Source organism: Limanda limanda, chromosome 1, assembly GCF_963576545.1.
Source record: "Limanda limanda chromosome 1, fLimLim1.1, whole genome shotgun sequence".
NCBI classification, from domain to species: domain Eukaryota; kingdom Metazoa; phylum Chordata; class Actinopteri; order Pleuronectiformes; family Pleuronectidae; genus Limanda; species Limanda limanda.
This window is the reverse complement of record NC_083636.1, coordinates 3,999,797-4,018,358: the sequence shown is the minus strand read 5'-3', so window position 1 is coordinate 4,018,358 and position 18,562 is coordinate 3,999,797. Positions and strand designations below refer to the sequence as shown.

Sequence of the window (18,562 nt, the reverse complement as noted above, 5' to 3'; positions counted from 1 at the left end):
TCCCAAATCATTAATGCAAAATCATCCAAACACCGTAAAACCAAATGTGCCACAGCTGGAAAAACGACTTCATCTTTTGTTTAAGCCGGAGCCGATCTGCTCGAGCGTCACAGATAAATTCCCCGGGAGTCAAAGTGTCAGAAGACGAGTCGTATACACAAAACGATTTTCGTATTTTCACGGAGTTTGATGACAATCAGGAAGTGACAGAGTGATCCTCTCAAGCGTGGAGGGTTCCTGACAGATTCAGCTGTGATGGTTTTGTGCTCATCGAGATCGTATCAGAGGTGAATCAGAGTCAGAGCTACAGCGTCTGCAGAGCTCGCTCAATAAACACAGAGAACATGAAACTGAACTGTCATCAACGCTCTCACATCGACATACTCATCCAAAACGTGTCAAGTCGAACTTTTCACAGACACAACTGGACAGAAACAGGAGGAAGCTCGATCTCAAGAAACCATGAGAGCTCTTCTTTAACACACAGGTGAAGGCAGAAGCATTTATGAAGGATTTTTTTAAGGAAATAAATATAAGTGTGGAAACGTACGAGAGCTGCATCACGTAAAGCTCACAAATCAGCAGACACACTGGTTGGATTCAGTAGACAAGTAAGAAACCATTTACTCATTTAGAAATATGTACACCCCCCCCCCCCCCACCTGCAGTCATAGCACTACACAAGTAAACACCACTGATGCAGCAGCAATAAAAGAACAATAACCACCAAAGCATAATTTACATTTCAGGCACAGCAGAGCGTTGGCGAGTGAGGACACAGGGGGGGGGGTTATGGCTCTGTGCGGTGGGGGGGGGACGTGACCTTGTGTTCCTGAATCGAGACGTTTGTTCAAGCAGCACATTCACGACAGCGGACACACATCCTTCAACGTGAGCACGTGGAAAACGAGCGCTCCTACGGCGCCGCTCTTCATCACATTTGACGGGAAAATCCGCGACTGCTCAACAGCGATGAATCAAAACTCCTCCGAGAAGGAAGAAAACAAATTCCACACGACTTCACTTCGGAGACGAGTCGCCTGTGAACAGAGGATGAATGAACGCCGGCGTGTTTATCGTCCCTGACGCAGGAAATGATGACTTTGTTCATTTTCTGATCCGACTTCACAGCGACGGCAGATTTAAGGCGGCGCGGCGGCCTCAGATAATTCTCCTGTATCTGATTTAAAACAAAAATGGATTTAATAAAACTCAAGATGGGACGTTTATCTTAGTTCCTCTGTGACAAAAATGCAAAATCTCCCCCAAAAAATGAACAGAACAAATGTGTTCATTCAATAATAAAACCTAATGTCATCTTGTTACAGACCTGAAATCTCTCAGGTCTGATTTAATCATCTAACTATTAAATACCTTTCACCTTCAAACTTTTACCACATTTAAACGTGACTTAAAAATAAGAACCAAATTTCCCTTTAAACTGTGAGTTGTCTTTTGGTGTTGAAACGATTCCTGCTACACGTGGAAAAGGATCCAACACGTGATCGATCTGAAGTGCAAAGATTTCTGGGAATTCACAAATCTTCTCAATTAAGAGAAAACTACGATTAGAGTCGGTGTTAATCAGGTTTTTATCTAATTAAGACACACGTGAGGTATTTGGAACAGACTTTGTATAAAGACGGACGACATGACAGCTCGGCTAAAGCGTCTTGTTCGCCCCCTAGAGGCTGGCTGAAGGATAGGCCATAAACCCTGTCCCCTCCATGTTAACAGATGGGACACTCACCAAACTAAGTCATTTAAGGTTGTTCTTATCACAATGATGTTCGAGTAAGTTTCTGATAAGTCGGGTGAGAATGTCGTGATTGACAGCTGAAGCAGACTTGTGATTGGTCGAGCGCTCGTATCGACGGGACCTCCCCCCTGTTGCTCCGCCCCCTGACGACTACTGCACAGACTCCGGCTTGATTTCTAGATAGTGGGAGGAATTAAAGACCCGTTGTCCATCTTTATATAAAGTCTCTTATTGAGGAATCTTCTGCCTTTGCTCTTCAGCAAGGCACTAGCTGCACGGAAGCTGAGCAGCTCTCCAGAAACACTCAGGACGGACCGGTACTGAGAGGAACTAACAAAGTGCTGACTAGTCATGACTGAACTTCATTTTAAGAGCATCGAACTTCATCTCGCTGAGTGGGCTCCACCACTGGTGACTGCAACTTCACAGCCAAGACTTCTGACTCCACAGGACTAACGAGGATCTGCTCCTCAAAATATGGAAGAAAAACGAACCGGGGTGGAATCATAATGGTTGTAACTACACACACACACACAGACACACACACAGACACACACACCAGAGCTCGCAGCGTTTCCCAGGTATTAAAGCAATCCCACCTTCTTCTTACTCTTCAGCTCCAGAGAGTCACAAAAGAGGTTTCACATCAGAGACCAGCTCCAACAGAAACCTTTTCCTTATATATCAAAAATAAAGAAAAAAGGAAAAACCGAATGAGCTCCTGGATGGTGAGAGACGGTGAACACCACCGAGCTGCTCTGCTCCGGCCTGGACGGGTTCTGACCGAGCAGCTGCTCGACTCATCCAGGATCCTGAGCACCCGAGCGTTTCTGACAGACGTCTCCCGCTCGGTAGCGTCACTTGGGCGCCGACGGCCAGATGGGGAGAGGGTGCGCCTCCGTGTTGAAGATGAACTTGTCCAGGCTGAGCAGCTCCGGGTCGTCGGAGAAGAGCAGGTACAGGTACTTCAGCGTCTCGCCCAGGAAGAAGCTCTCCATCTTGTCCCGGGGCCCGGGGTTCAGGGGGTCACGGACGTTGTTAATGGACGTGAAGCCGCCGTCGGGAACCTGCGGGAGAGGAGGAGTCGGGTCAGAGCGGTTTAATGAGGCAGAGAAAAACCTCGGATGGTGCGTGTTTGACTTTCCTTCAAAAGCCTGAAGTTCGACACATTAAAACCCACTGAAGCCAAAAGCAAATCTCACTTTGTCTTTTTATATTAAAGGAGATGTTTCTTTCCTCTCGTGTGATGTAGAGGATTTTATCTGCAGATTTGAAGATCCTCCTCTCCCCCTCATGAGCAGATACAACTTTTAAAGTAATGACACAAACTAATTAAATTATGAACCTGAATACGTCTCCTTTTAATTACGCTTTTATTGTAGCGTTTTTCTTTTCTTCTTGGTCAAAAAAGATGATTAGATTTTCCTGCAGGAATAAATCCCTTAAAACCCGGTGTTAAATTCCACTTCTAATCATTGTTAAGTGACCTGGATTCTTTTCAAAGCCAAAACAAAAAAACATGATTAAAATAAAATCTGCCGGAGTGAACGTAATGCAATATGATGAAAATAACAAGGCCCACTTCATCTCTGCAGTATTTGAACGGACGGGATGATTAAAATGTGAGATTAGAGTGAAGCTGATACCTTGGTGTACTTATTGAAGCTCTGAAGAATCTCCCATCCCCAGTCTCTGTACTTTGTGTCATTGGTGAATCTGTACATGTAGAAGAGACTTTCCACCGTCTCAGGTCTCAGCAGGTTGTGTCTGTCCGCCGGCTGCAGGACACACAACATCACTTATGTCACAATATCAATACATATTACAATTTTAAAAAAGCAATCAGATCAAAATCTGTTGCTGTTTGTTTTGGTTGAACCCTTATTCTACCATTTACACTTTGATAAAGCACAAGTCAAGAGAAACAACATGAGTCAGTTAAATTAAAGATACAATACAGGCTGACACAGATTTATACAGATTCTTATTCTGTTATAGTACTTTGGGAAAAATACAAATTGTTTAGAGCATTTGAATGAGACTAGTTAATCTTTGCAAGAAGAATCAAGAAAAAACAATGTTTGAAAAACCTCCCGGGGAAAGATCTGATTCTGACAAGTTTGTCAAACCAACAATAAAAGTTTCTTCTCCTTGAATTGAGGAACAGAAGCACTGAATAATTCTCAAATAAGGATTTAAGTAGATAAAGAATAATTAAACTGTACAAAAAGCCTGTTAGTACATTTTACATCAGTTACAATCAGACCTGCAGGTTCAGAACAACCTTCATATTTAGTTTGAACCTTTTATGATGAATTTCGTCCTAATTTATTTTATTTTGTATCTTTTCAATTGGATTTCTTTCAACTAAATCACAAAGAGATTGAATAGATTTTCTAACATTTCAAGTGTTAAATCAAAAGAAATATTCAAATACATATTAATGATTTTAAATAAATAACCACAGAATGCCACGAGCGTTACCTTGACGACGACGTCCCGCCCGTCGCTGGCCTGCAGGCTGAAGTGAGCGATCTCTGGACTCAGTCCCGTCTCCATCTGCGTGTACATCTGGTGACACGTCTCGATCAGCTGCAGCGCCAGATCCATGTGGTCGCCGGGGAGGCCGTTGTGCGCCCCGAGCGCCAGTGTCCCCGGCAGGAAGCAAACCAGGTGATCCTGCAGAGGAGCAACACGTCGAGGTCAAAGAGAGGATGACGTGAGGTTCAAGGTGATTTCAAAGGCATCGACTGTGCCAAGTTTACTAGAAAGAAGCAGTGATAGGAGGAAGAACTTCACTTCAGTGGTGTCTGCAGCCGGGAGTGTTACTGAGGCTCGACTGCACAGCCTGCTCAGAGTTTACACAGCGGCTGATTCAACAAAAGCCAAAAGGATTAAGCCCTGATTGATTCAACGAGCTGGTCACAGTCTGAGCAGCACGTTCCGGCCATCAGGAGTCAGTGAGCTGTGTGCTGGACTTCCAAAGCTCTGTGTGTCTAATCTATGTGCAGGTCGGGGGATGACTCAGGCGCCTTTGACCCTCTGACACCCCCCCCCCGTGTTTCCCCACACTGACTAACGGCGAGCATCGGTACCATCTTAGCGACGAAGCGGCCGTGGGACAGCTCTCCAACGAAGGTCAACCTGCCGGGACCCGTCTGCTTCACCAGGTGCTTCTTCACTCCCTCCACGGCCTGAAGGTAGTCCTCCAGCAGACTGCACAACACACACACACACACATACACAGAACAAACAGAACACAACAGAACCTTAGCCAGTCTGCAAAGATTAAAAGTGATGTTTACATGAAATACAACGAGTTCTGCTATGACATCTGACTCCCATCAAGTCTTTTGTCGATAGTCTTACCGTTACAAAGTCTCAAAACACGTAAACGGACAAACGCAAACATTGAAATGTGAGGCTCTGTGGGGCATTGGACTTCTAGCATCATCATATTCAAGTGTTCTAACATAAGCACAAAGGAATTGTTTCAAGGTTGTGGGTTCGAATCCCACCCTAGTCGTCTATATACATTAATGAGCGGAAAAAATCTGTGTCCTCTTATGAAGCAAAACGTATATTTAAAGTCATCTTCTGAAAAGCAGGAGCATATTTTTTACTTGGTGTAGCGACTGCTTCTAAGCCGACATCCTGCTTTGATACTCGGTGAGTTACAGATGCTTCTATTAAGGTTTCTGCTCTGAAGTTCAAATCTATTTGATTCAACTCGACTACTTCTTTCTCACAAGAACTTCAACCCAAGAGATGTTAAAAAAACGGAAATTACTCGTCTTCCGTCTTCCCGCCCTGCAGCCACTGTTTGAGCAGGTACTCGTAGTAGCTGTCGGCCCTGGCGCCCAGCGTGAACACTCCTTTGTGGGAGAACTGCCCGCTGTTGGTGTTGATGAACATGGGCACCAGGCCGTCGTGTTTGCCCGGCAGCTTGTGGACCAGCTTCATCACCTCGTCCACGACCTCCTGGGAACAAGATTCAGGGCAAAAAACATGAGAAATTCGAAAAACACGCAACAGTTTCCCTTCGCTTACTGCTCATGTGTGATTTACCATTGGAAAACGATAAGCAATTTCACACTTTGGCGAAATTGGCCTCATCAAAAGCTGCGTCTCAGGGGGCCGACTCGGGTTATGACAGACATTATTCAACTTCCTGTCAGGCTGGCGCTCGTTTGTGGAATCACTCAAACGCTGACAACACGACGGAGTGGAAGTAAATCCCGGCTCCTGCTCGTCACTTCAATCCCACGAGCGACTGTGAGCTGTACTTAATGTCTGATTCCAACGGAACTGAAACGCTCCATCTGAACCCAGGAAACATTGCTCAATCACGGCCTCCAATTGCAGAGTTCAAATATAATTCATTCACTCTCACACACACACGCTGCAGAACACTTTAACACCACAGACACTCCTGGTGTTGTCCTGACCTGATACTGTGGCTCCTGCGTGAGGCGGCTCAGCTCTCTGAACTCCAGCTGGATGCTCGTGACCTCGGCCAGCGTGCTGTCAGACGTCCAGCGGGGGGGGTGGGCGGTTCCCTTCCCGATGTTCACGTCTGAGAATGGGATCTTTGAGGGAGTTTTGAAGGCCGGCATCAGCCTGGAGCCGAGATCTTTCTTTAAGTGGGAAGAACAGAGAGAACTGATAAATGAGGGGATTGATTTACAACAAATCTGAAGACACAAGAGTGAACAGAAACTCTAAACACTAAATGTAAGCTACTGAATTTGTAGACTTGTAACATTTTATTATGAAGAGTTGTTGTCGTTTAACATCTCGTTGCTGTTTTATTTCTAGGTTAGGATTTCCAACAGCGCTCATTGATCAGGAGAGCTTTTATCTGGGAGCTGAATCATCTGCAGAGGTCTCCAGCTTTTCCAAAAACAAACAGACCCGATAATTAAAACCAGTTAAAACAATGAATTCTTCCAGAACGCCCACTGCTAACGACCTCTCTGAATATGTTCTGCACTTGCTCTGAACTGAAAGAAAACATAACATGACGTTATAAAAGGCTTCCTTTAAGTTTATATGTTAAGCTAACTAAAAGAGGATAAGAGACAAAAGGCTGAAAACACACAGAGTGTTATTTTAGACTCAAACTTATAATTTATGTCCTATATAAAAAATGACCAGGGTGTTACTATTTCATCCCAGAACCTTTGCTAAGCTCAGCAATTCCCAAAGGAGCAAGACGCTGAAAATAAATCATTCATACTTTCATATCAAATAGACGAGACGCTGACTCTGCACATTTTACTGGTCTTCATAAAAAGTCCACTGAGGTTTAATCCAGAACTCTGCTGCTACACCTGTTGTTCAATAAGAATTGATCTTGTTGTAAATAAAACAAACTCATACGCCTCTAAATGTCTTTTCTGATTTGTTGATTATACTTTTAAATTTTCTTATTATTTGCTGACTTATAAGGTTTGTTTTCTATTTCCACTTATATTTGATGTTTTTACTCTTTTCTAAAGTTAAAGCACCTTTGGCTGCATGATATATATTAAGAGGCTGTACAAAGTATTATAAATATTATTATTATCTCTAATTAGAATAACCAGTTGGTGCCTTACTGCTTTCTCTAGGAAGAGCTGGTCTCCTGAGAGGTGGTAGGTGCTCAGCAGACCCCCGAGCACACGGATAGTCGTCTCGAAAAGGTTCACGTCCACATTCTTGTTGAAGGTGAGTTCTTTCTCTACCCAGTTCTTTGCTTCTTCAAACTCTGTGTGGAGACAAAATACAAGAGTGAGGGGCAGAAATAGAGGAAAAGAAAAGATTGACAGTTTTGAACAACTGAAGAAGTGACATTAGATACCTTCTTTTAGCCCCAGAATCCACATCGTGTCCAGAGAGTCGATGAGGGTCAAACCCAAACCGAACCACTCCCCAAAGGACTTGGAAATGGGCTTGAGCTCGTCGTGACCCCAGGCGTGATCCCTGTAACCTTTCCACGCGTGTCGGAAGGCGTCGCGTACGGCCTCCAGTCTGTCCACCTTCACAGTTGAGACTACAAAGGCCCAGGAAGGAATAAATAAGAAATTAAAGTGATATATTAAAGCCTGTGTTTCCTCTCGGAGTCTCTCTCTCTTTCTCTCTCTTCAGTGATTACTTTCAGTGGATGGATAGAATATTCTGTGCCATGTGTTAATGCTCCTGTTTTGAGCACATCAGGGCTTCATCCTGCAAGTTGAAAGTGTTGAAAGTGTAAATCGGGAAAAAACGTGCCGGGCTTTAAAAGCAGAGTCGGCGTGTTCTGCTTTACAGAATCTGTTTGAGGGGAAATACGAGAGCATCATAGGTGGAGCCAAGACGGGTGAAAGGTTTGAACTGGTGCCGACTTGTAATGGCAGAAACTTATTGCTTCTCTTCATCACATAACTGCTCCCTTTGGTTTTGGATTGTAAGTCAGACAATACAAGACATTTAGAGGTGTGACTTCGGACAGTTTAACATCTCACAGACTCAATAGAAATGTTTCTCTACCTGCTGTGGGCCTCAGACCTCTTGGCAGGAGAACCAGCAGGCGGGTACTGACCTTCCAGTGGGACGGTGGCAGCCGGGTCGGCCGGGGGCGCCGCGGCGTCTTTCTCAGCGGCCGAAGGCGGCGTCTCCGTGGCCTGTTCGGCTTCGATCATCGCTCCTCTCCAGCTGCACCACGAGAGCAGAAACCTGTGTGAATTATTTATGCCTGCCTCTCGGATACATGTGCTACAGAAAGACAAGACAGCTGCCACGGGGCCCGGGAGCAGCCGGGAGAAATCAGGCTCAGATCTTCTGAGAATTTTCGAATTAAAATGCAAATTCTCTGAGCATCGAAAAGGGAAACAAAGAGATCACCTGACAATTTTCTTTTCTTTGTCCTCGTCCTCTCTTCCTTCTTCTTCTTCTTCTTCTTGAACAGCCACTTGCTGTTGATTTTCTCCAGCGACCACGTCTGAAGCGTTGCCATCTCTCTTCGTGCCCGGTGGACCCCTCTTGTTCACAATTGTCTTTTTCTGTGGATAAACAAACAGCTAGAGCTAGAAACAAGGGAGACTACATGAACGCTCCATGGAACAGGACTGACAGTGGATGCAGATGTAGAGCATTAAGTGAGGTCTATAATAACCACATACGCAAACAAAATCACTATGACTTCAGTGCATCTCTTGCAGTGATTGTAACTGCTAGTTGACTTGGCAATAGTATTTTATACTAACAGATTGTTTTATACCTTGTATTACTGTATATATATATATATGCATATTTATTTCATTCTTATTTATTCAATGTATTAACTCTTCAATGTATCAACTCTTTATTGTACCCTTGGCACCATTGTAAATGTGGGTCTTATCCCTCAATGTGTTTTACGAGGCTTAAATTAATATTCAATCAATCAATGGTTTCACGTGAAGGAATATTCCAGACCCATAACCGCAGTATAAACTCTTTAGAATGTCATTCGAATTTGTGGAAATTGCATTTTTATGTTTTTGTTTAACCCTAACCCGAGCACTGACAGGCACTGACGGACGTGAGGCCCTAATGAAATTGTAAGGATTATTATTATTCAGGCAAATTAATTGGCTTTTTGAGGGCTTTAACATGCTCAAATTCTTACCAAAATTTGCAGAAAGTTAGAAAGTGGTAAAAATGTACGTATTCTGGAGGAATTTTCAATGTGCGTCGCAAAATGGCTCAACGGTGCCCCCCCCCGAGACCCCCGGAACGTGTTCACATTGAGCGATCTTCACAAAAATCAATACACATGTGTATCATGACCAGACAAATAAAAAAGTCTTAGGTGCAATTGGAAAAACGCAACAGGCAGCCTGCTACTTTGCATTTAGTGACCATTATGTCCATATTCCACATTTTTACTTTGATATATGTACTTCTGGTTGATGTCCCTGTGATGAATAAAAAACAAACAGCACTCAAACCTGAATGGGAGGTTTTGCCAGCAGAGGGATGATTGGTCCTTGGGGCTCGGCCACAGTATCTGGAACCTCAGCTAGTCCTAAATGTGGCACCGGCATGGGAGCCAGAGCTTTCGCTGCATCTGGATCCAACACGGGCTTCACAGCTGGAGGAGCAGCGTTCAGCTCCCTGTCGCTCAGCTCCAGCCACTCGTCCCTGTCAGACACACCTACAGCCACAGGGAACAAGGAATCAAGCTTTTCAGCATGCCAGGGGTTCTTCTGTACTGTTATAGGGGAAACCCTGTATAAACACAGACACACACACAGGAATAACTTACTGTTGCAAACATCGCACAAAACACATCACAGATAAATGTGATGGGGTCGATATCGGCTGATATAATCGTCTGATTGTTATATTAGAGATTAGACAATATTATCTTTACATTATGATCCTGAAGCCCATCTTATAAAAACAAAGATGAACCATAAAGATGAGACATGACAGTTGACTTCCCCTCGACCAAGGCAGACACACAATATATCATACGTTTCCAAATAGTTTTAACAGTTTGTATTTTGTTTTTTTAAAGTTGAGTGTAATCTACAGTGACGAGAACTCATTCAAGCTTGTTTTTAGGTATAAAAAACAACAACACTGGTGTAGTGTGGTTGGAGTGAAGAAACAGAGGCGTGGACGTGGTGTGAAAATCAAAATACATCACATGCAGAAGTTCAAAAGAGCAACAGCAAGCAAGTTATGTGTCTGAATCAGGTATTTTAGACCTCAATCAGTCATGAGAAAGTTCCTCATTAGATGAATTAATGACAGATTGTCTCCGTCTGAGTCAGTGTCAGTGTGGTGTGAGCACTGTTTACCTAATCTTTACATTATGATCCTGAAGCCCATCTTATAAAAACATAGATGAACCATAAAGAGGAGACATGACAGTTGACTTCCCCTCGACCAAGGCAGACAAACAATATATCATACGTTTCCAAAGAGGTTTTAAAAAGCTGAGTTTTATCTGCTGTGACGAGAACTCATTCAAGCCAGATTTTGGTATAAAAAAAACAAAACACTGGTGTTGTGTGGCTGTAATGAAGAAACGAGGCGTGGACGTGGTGTGAAAATCAAATACATCATGTGTAGAAGTTTAAAATTGCAACAGCAGAAAAACTAACCCAGACAAAACATACGTATCAGTGTCTCAATCAGGTGTTTTAGACCTCATTTAGTCATGAGAAAGTTCCTCATTAGATGAATTAATGACAGATTGTCTCTGTCAGTGTCAGTGTGGTGTTGTGTGAGCACTGTTTACCTCCCCATTGCTGTGAGACGCTTGGATATGAGAGCAGTCCGACGATGAGCAGCAGAGCCAGCAGGAGCAGGATGAGGCTTCGCTGGAGCCGAGACAACTGCTTCCATTTCTGTCGGCAAAGAAACCAACACAAGTTACGGCGCTGAAATCGAAATCGCGGGCATCTGACGACAGATTAAAGCACATCCTCACAAAACTGTTTATCCTACCTTCCTCGTCTCGCTTACCCTGGAAAGACTCAACATCTCTCTCCACCCGGAGACAGATCCCAACTACACAATCTAACCCGTTCACCTGAGCAGTGCAGAGGGAGGGACAGAGTCAGGGTGTCCCAGGAGACAGACAGACACACTGCTGCTATAACACAAGTTACCTCCTCTAATTAACACCTCTGCAACACCATGAAACTATTGGGCCATTGCAGGTGTGAGCAGCAGTAGCAGAACTCACAGAAGACTCAACCTCAGGGGACGGAGACTTTGCTCCGGTTCATTCAAACTAACGAGAGAACGTTCTGTGCAGCTCAAAGCTTCATCGTCAATAAATAATAATTCACCAGAAGACTTAATATTCAACAGGGTCTGGTGTACTCACATTTCTCTCTCAACCCTAAAAAACGGTCCTCTGCAATATTTGAATTGAGATTTTTTTGTCATTTCCAACTACCTGGATGGAAACTGCACTTAATTCTGAATAGAAAATCGTTTTATTCTCTATTTGCACAGAGGAGGCAGGAAGACTCACTTAAAACCAGTTACACTCACTAACACACCGATGTGAGTGGTGAGAAAGAACCTAACAAACACGGAGCCAACAAGCCACTCAGAGGAACGTGATTTGCAGAGTGGCGTGTTCCCATAAACCGCCGTCAGATTTGACGACCACGTGTACAGGGAGAGTCGCAACTATAAAACTGGATTTATAGAAGAAGTGTCTGTTGATATATAGCCCCTGATAAAATTGTAATATATCTGTCGATGAGATCAAATAAAGTCCGTCGATGGGGGCTGACAATGCTGCTTTTGACTTTTTATCTGCAGATTTCTTTTCGGTAAAATATAAAGACTCATATCTTATAACCATTTTAGGATTTCAATAAGGATGTAAAGCTGTAAAAAATAAAGCAACGACGCTGAAAACATGACAGCTACTTGTAGACTGAAAGTGGAAACTGATTTGAATTCTGATAAATGCTCTGACTCGGCTTAGAATAAACTGAAAATAATAATTCACGCTTTAGACTCCATCACCAAACAGCATCATATTACGGCTGTAAAGATACGTGAACCCATTCAACCCTCACACCTGTGGTGACAGGACACATTGATGTATTTGTGCCCCACAGCAATATCAACACTGACAGCCACATATTGATTTTTCTATTTTTGTTCTGTTTCAAATGAGTAAAATCCTATTTTATCGATTCCAATGCACCTCCTTGTCCAACTCTCTCTCTCTGTGACATACACACACACACGGACGCACAATCCTATCTGTCAGAGTTGACCAGGCCATTTGGAGCACTGAGGGAAATCCATCATAAAATCCATAATGTTTTTAACGTCCCCTTCTGTCTCTGTACTGGTTTTCTGTGTGTTCCAGTCAATGTGGTCGTGCATGATAACACGCCACATGTGTGTCCCACGATTAGGCTTATAGTCCAGGCTAAGTAACTCATTTTGGAGCCAAAAAATCCAACTGTCAAACTGTCTAATTGTTAAAGAATTTTTTTCAGCATAGATTATTTCTATGAGGTGTCCAGAACAACCTACTTAAAGTCCTAAGAAATCCTAGTTGAGGAAATATGTTTAATTCTCATCAATGTGTGCCAATAAGGCCCGGCAACAATACACAACAATGGGGACATTTTTTGTCTTTACTCCTTTCAAAATGAAACTTTACACAATGAAAGTACCCATGAAAAGTAACATTTTTTGTATAACAAATTTCTTTGAAAATGAATTTTAATATGCAAATGAGCTATACACTAATCGAATATGCCCAAAATACACCCATATAGGCTTAATTTTTTCCTTTCCTCCTACTATGCCAGGCAAAGTAGCGTTTTACGACCGACTAATTGTAAAATAATTTTTTTTCAGCATTTATCATTTCTATGAGGTGTCCAGAACAACATACTTAAAGTCCTAAGAAATCCTAGTTGAGGAAATATGTTAAATTCTCATCAATCCGAGATGTGTGACAATAAGGCCCGGCAACAATACATCCCAATGGGGCTATTTTTGTCCATTACTCCTATCAAAATAAAACTTTACAAAATGAAAGTTCCCATGAAAAGTTACATTTTTTGTATTACGAGTTTCTTTTGAAATTAAAATGAATATGCAAATGAGCTATACACTAATCGAATATGCCCGAAACTTTACACAATGAAATGAGCCATGTAAAGTAAATTTTTTTGTATTATTGAATTTGTATTTTCTTTGAAAATGAATTTGAATATGCAAATGAGCTATACACTAATCAAATATGCCCAAGATTCACTCAAATAGGCTGAATTTGTTCCCTTACTCCTACCACAATAAAACTTTACATCGTAAAAGTATACATGAAAAGTAAATTTTTTTGTATTACAAGTTTCTTTGAAAATGAATTTTAATATGCAAATGAGCTATACACTAATCGAATATGCCCAAAATACACCCAAATAGGCTTAATTTTTTCCTTTACTCCTACCCCAATAAAACTTTACATGGTAAAAGTATACATGAAAAGTAACTTTTTTTGTGTTACAAGTATCTTTCGAAATGAATTTGAATATGCACATGAGCTCCACACTTATTGAATATGTCCTAATTGGCAAAGGCAGAAACAGCATTCATATGTATGACAAATACATCGGCCCAATCTTCATCCAATCATCCCACTGCCAATGGGTGATGGCAATGATGCTTTTAGAATGGCCTCTAACCTGAAAACCGCTCGGCTTGGTAGTACCTGCCAGGGGTATAACCATAGATATCATATATAAAGACTAGATGTCTCGTCTGCGTTGCCGGCCAACGGAGACGAACGTCCGCACATGGCGGCCATCTTGCTACGGGGCATCTCGCTCACCTATAACATTGTGTTGGTAGTGGTAAATAACCATAACTTGCTCAATTTTCAACCGATTTTTAAACGGTTTGGTTTGTTATAAACGTCAGAGATGTAGATATGACACTGCATACTAATGAATAATTATGTTATTTTCTAAAAAAAAATGAATAATTTATGCAGTGTCATATTACATCTGTGACGTTTATAACAAACCAGATCGTTTAAAAATCGGTTGAAAATTGAGCAAGTTATGGTTATTTACCACTACCAACACAATGTTATGGGTGAGCGAGCTGCCCCGTAGCAAGATGGCCGCCATGTGCGGACGTTCGTCTCCGTCGGACGAGACATCTAGCCTTTATATATGATATCTATGGGTATAACCCCCCCCGGTATAGTCTTCAGGGTTTCACAAAAGGTCTCACTTCCTCCCACTTATACAGAAATGAATCCCAAATCTCTTGTGTGATAACCTGTGATATCGTTCCGGGACCCAAACCCAGCTGAGGTTCTGGTCTGATCTGGAGTTCAGGAGCACTCACCCTCCAGCAGGACTGGCGCCGGTGCTTCCCGTTGTTGTAGTTGTGTGCGTGTGGGTCACTGAGCGTCAGAGAGATGAAATCCTTTCTAGCCGGCGGATACATCCTGTGATCGGGGGGGCGGACGACCCAAGGTCATAGAAGCTGTGGAAAGGTCTGAAAACAAATCAAATCGATATTAAAAAATTAACTGATGACACTTCAGCATCATGAGCAGCTGACAAGAAGGAGCTGTGAACTTTCTGGAGTTTTGTTTTGGGAAAACTTAAAAGTATTTGTCTTTTTTGAGTCTGGAAAAAGACTTGATTTACATTATGCAAACTACTTATGCTTTGTACATTCAGTCTTCACCTCCTTCTGTAGCTTGTTTCTGTATTTGCATGTGTTGTGACTCTTTGTAGGTTGTGTTGTCAAATTGATGAATCTGTTTCCCTCAAAACTGCACGTGTCTTTTTCTATATTTCTATTTCTCTTGACCTCCTCATGGTTGTTCTTTAAAAACACCACTGAAGCCTCCGACTTGTCCTGAAAAGACTTCAACACTGATTCAAAGTTAAAAACCTAACAGGAGGATTAATCTGAGAACATGGTTACAACATGGGGCGACTCCTCTCAGTAACTGTCAACATGTGATTGAGAGCAGTTAGCTGTCTCACCCTCTCCCTGTCTCACTGCCTCACTGTCTCCCTGTCTCACTGTCTCACCCTCTCACTGTCTCACCCTCTCACTGTCTCAACCTCTATCTGTCTCACTCTCTCCCTATCTCACCCTCTCCCTGTCTCACCCTCTCCCTATCTCACCCTCTCCCTGTCTCACCCTCTCCCTGTCTCACTGTCTCACCCTCTCCCTGTCTCACCCTCTCCCTGTCTCACTCTCTCTCCCTGTCTCATCCTCTCCCTGTCTCACCCTCTCCCTGTCTCACCCTCTCCCTGTCTCACTGTCTCACCCTCTCCCTGTCCCACCCTCTCTCTCTGTCTCACCCTCTCCCTGTCTCACCCTCTCCCTGTCTCACCCTCTCCCTGTCTCACCCTCTCCCTGTCTCACTCTCTCATCCTCTCCCCGTCTCATCCTCTCCCTGTCTCACCCTCTCCCTGTCTCACTGTCTCACCCTCTCCCTGTCCCACCCTCTCTCTCTGTCTCATCCTCTCCCTGTCTCACCCTCTCTCTCTGTCTCTCTCTCTCCCTGTCTCACCCTAACCCTCTATCTAACCCTCTCTCTCTGTCTCTCTCTCTCACTGTCTCACCCTCTCTCTGTCTCACTGTCTCACCCTCTCCCTGTCCCACCCTCTCTCTCTGTCTCACCCTCTCCCTGTCTGACCCTCTCCCTGTCTCACCCTCTCCCTGTCTCACCCTCTCCCTGTCTCACTCTCTCATCCTCTCCCCGTCTCATCCTCTCCCTGTCTCACCCTCTCCCTGTCTCACTGTCTCACCCTCTCCCTGTCCCACCCTCTCTCTCTGTCTCATCCTCTCCCTGTCTCACCCTCTCTCTCTGTCTCTCTCTCTCCCTGTCTCACCCTAACCCTCTATCTAACCCTCTCTCTCTGTCTCACCCTCTCCCTATCTCATCCTCTCCCTGTCTCACCCTCTCTCTCTGTCTCTCTCTCTCCCTGTCTCACCCTAACCCTCTATCTAACCCTCTCTCTCTGTCTCTCTCTCTCACTGTCTCACCCTCTCCCTGTCCCACCCTCTCTCTCTGTCTCACCCTCTCCCTGTCTCACCCTCTCCCTGTCTCACCCTCTCCCTGTCTCACTCTCTCATCCTCTCCCCGTCTCATCCTCTCCCTGTCTCACCCTCTCCCTGTCTCACTGTCTCACCCTCTCCCTGTCCCACCCTCTCTCTCTGTCTCATCCTCTCCCTGTCTCACCCTCTCTCTCTGTCTCTCTCTCTCCCTGTCTCACCCTAACCCTCTATCTAACCCTCTCTCTCTGTCTCACCCTCTCCCTATCTCACCCTCTCCCTGTCTCACCCTCTCCCTGTCTCACTGTCTCACCCTCTCCCTGTCTCACCCTCTCCCTGTCTCACTCTCTCACCCTCTCCCTGTCTCATCCTCTCCCTGTCTCACCCTCTCCCTGTCTCACCCTCTCCCTGTCTCACTGTCTCACCCTCTCCCTGTCCCACCCTCTCTCTCTGTCTCACCCTCTCCCTGTCTCACCCTCTCCCTGTCTCACCCTCTCCCTGTCTCACTCTCTCATCCTCTCCCCGTCTCATCCTCTCCCTGTCTCACCCTCTCCCTGTCTCACTGTCTCACCCTCTCCCTGTCCCACCCTCTCTCTCTGTCTCATCCTCTCCCTGTCTCACCCTCTCTCTCTGTCTCTCTCTCTCCCTGTCTCACCCTAACCCTCTATCTAACCCTCTCTCTGTCTCACTGTATCACCCCCACCCCCCCGACATGTTGTTAACAGGTGAACTGTCTCACTCTTTCACTGTCTTACCCTCTCTCTCTCTCTCTCTCTCTCTCACTGTCTCACCCTCTCTCTCTCTGTCTCTCTCACCCTCTCTGTCTCTCTCTCACTGTCTCACCCTCACTCTGTCTCACTCTCTCACCAACCTCGCCCCCCTGACATGTTGTTAGCAGGTGAACTGTCTCACCCTCTCACTGTCTCTCTCAGTCTCACCCTCTCTCTCTGTCTCTCTCTCACTGTCTCACCCTCTCACTATCTCCCTGTCTCACTCTCTCACGCCCCCCCCTGACATGTTGTTAGCAGGTGAACTGTCTCACCCTCTCACTCTCTCCCTGTCTCACTCTCTCACCCCCCCCCCCTGACATGTTGTTAGCAGGTGAACTGTCTCACTCTCTCACTCTCTCACCCCCCCCCCCTGACATGTTGTTAGCAGGTGAACTGTCTCACTCTCTCACTGTCTCACTGTCTCAATCTCTCACCACCCCCACCCCCCCGACATGTTGTTAACAGGTGAACTGTCTCACCCTCTCTCTCTCTCTGAGTCTCACCCTCTCTCTCTGTCTCACTTTTTCACTGTCTCTCTCTCTCTCTCTCTCTCACTCTCTCTGTCTCACTCTTTCACTGTCTCTCTCAGTCTCACCCTCTCTCTCTGTCTCTCTCTCACTGTCTCACCATCTCACTCTCTCCCTGTCTCACTCTCTCACCCCCCCCCGGACATGTTGTTAGCAGGTGAACTGTCTCACCCTCTCACTGTCTTACCCTCTCTCTCACTCTCTCTCTCTGTCTCTCACTCTCTCACCCTCTCACTCTCTCACCCTCTCCTCCTGACATGTTGTTAGCAGGTGAACTGTCTCACCCTCTCCCTGCCCCCCCCCCCCCCCCTCTCACCTTCTTGCTGGTCCCCTGGTCCACAGGCTGACGCTAGCCTCCGGTGAAGCTAGCCCCCAGTTAGCCTAGCATTAGCTTTAGCTCCCTGCTCCGGTGTTCCCGGTGTCTCCGGTGTCTCCGGGGGGACAGACGCGCTTGTCCTCGGTCACCGGCTCCGTCATGAACCCGCAGCCGCAGCAGCAGCTCCTGTTCCGGGCGAAGCGACGCGAGGAGTCCCGGTCATGAGGCGTCACACGATGTAAACACAGGGAAACATGCTAATGCTAGCTGAGGGGGGGGGACTGATGCGGAAGTGTCAGAGCTTGGAGGGAGGGGCCCATGCGGTCATGTGACGTGGTCATGTGACAGGGTGGGCGTTAACCCCTTCAATGACCCGCCCACATCCAACTCAAATGTATTTATTTTTTAATATTTAATCTGTTATATCATCCTGTTTTAATAATATTGAAGCAAATCTGATAAGTCATATTTAGGCTAAATAGTGTATAACTTCAAATATGTTCTATATGTTTAACATACATATATATATATAGTTATATGTTACATAATATGATAAAATTAAATATTATGCTTAACTGTATTTCCCACAAGGGCCTAACGCTTGTACTGCTTTAAGAACTGTATTAATATACGTGTATTAATTAATAAATTATATTAATTA

General features: G+C 44.7%; 1 protein-coding gene across 1 annotated transcript; it reads right to left on the bottom strand.

Annotated features, from left to right (window-relative positions):
• Positions 1-801: 801 nt before the first annotated feature.
• man1b1a (mannosidase, alpha, class 1B, member 1a) lies at positions 802-18,149 on the bottom strand. Its single transcript, XM_061075721.1, has 14 exons — positions 17,902-18,149; positions 14,615-14,767; positions 11,013-11,121; positions 9,712-9,917; positions 8,624-8,781; positions 8,322-8,434; positions 7,602-7,793; positions 7,360-7,508; positions 6,208-6,396; positions 5,550-5,740; positions 4,855-4,975; positions 4,244-4,438; positions 3,406-3,537; positions 802-2,826 (listed from the first exon to the last, which is right to left on the bottom strand). Exons 2-14 carry the CDS (start codon positions 14,714-14,716, stop codon positions 2,617-2,619), a joined length of 2,067 nt encoding a protein of 688 aa, XP_060931704.1. The 5' UTR covers positions 14,717-14,767; positions 17,902-18,149; the 3' UTR covers positions 802-2,616.
• Positions 18,150-18,562: the final 413 nt, after the last annotated feature.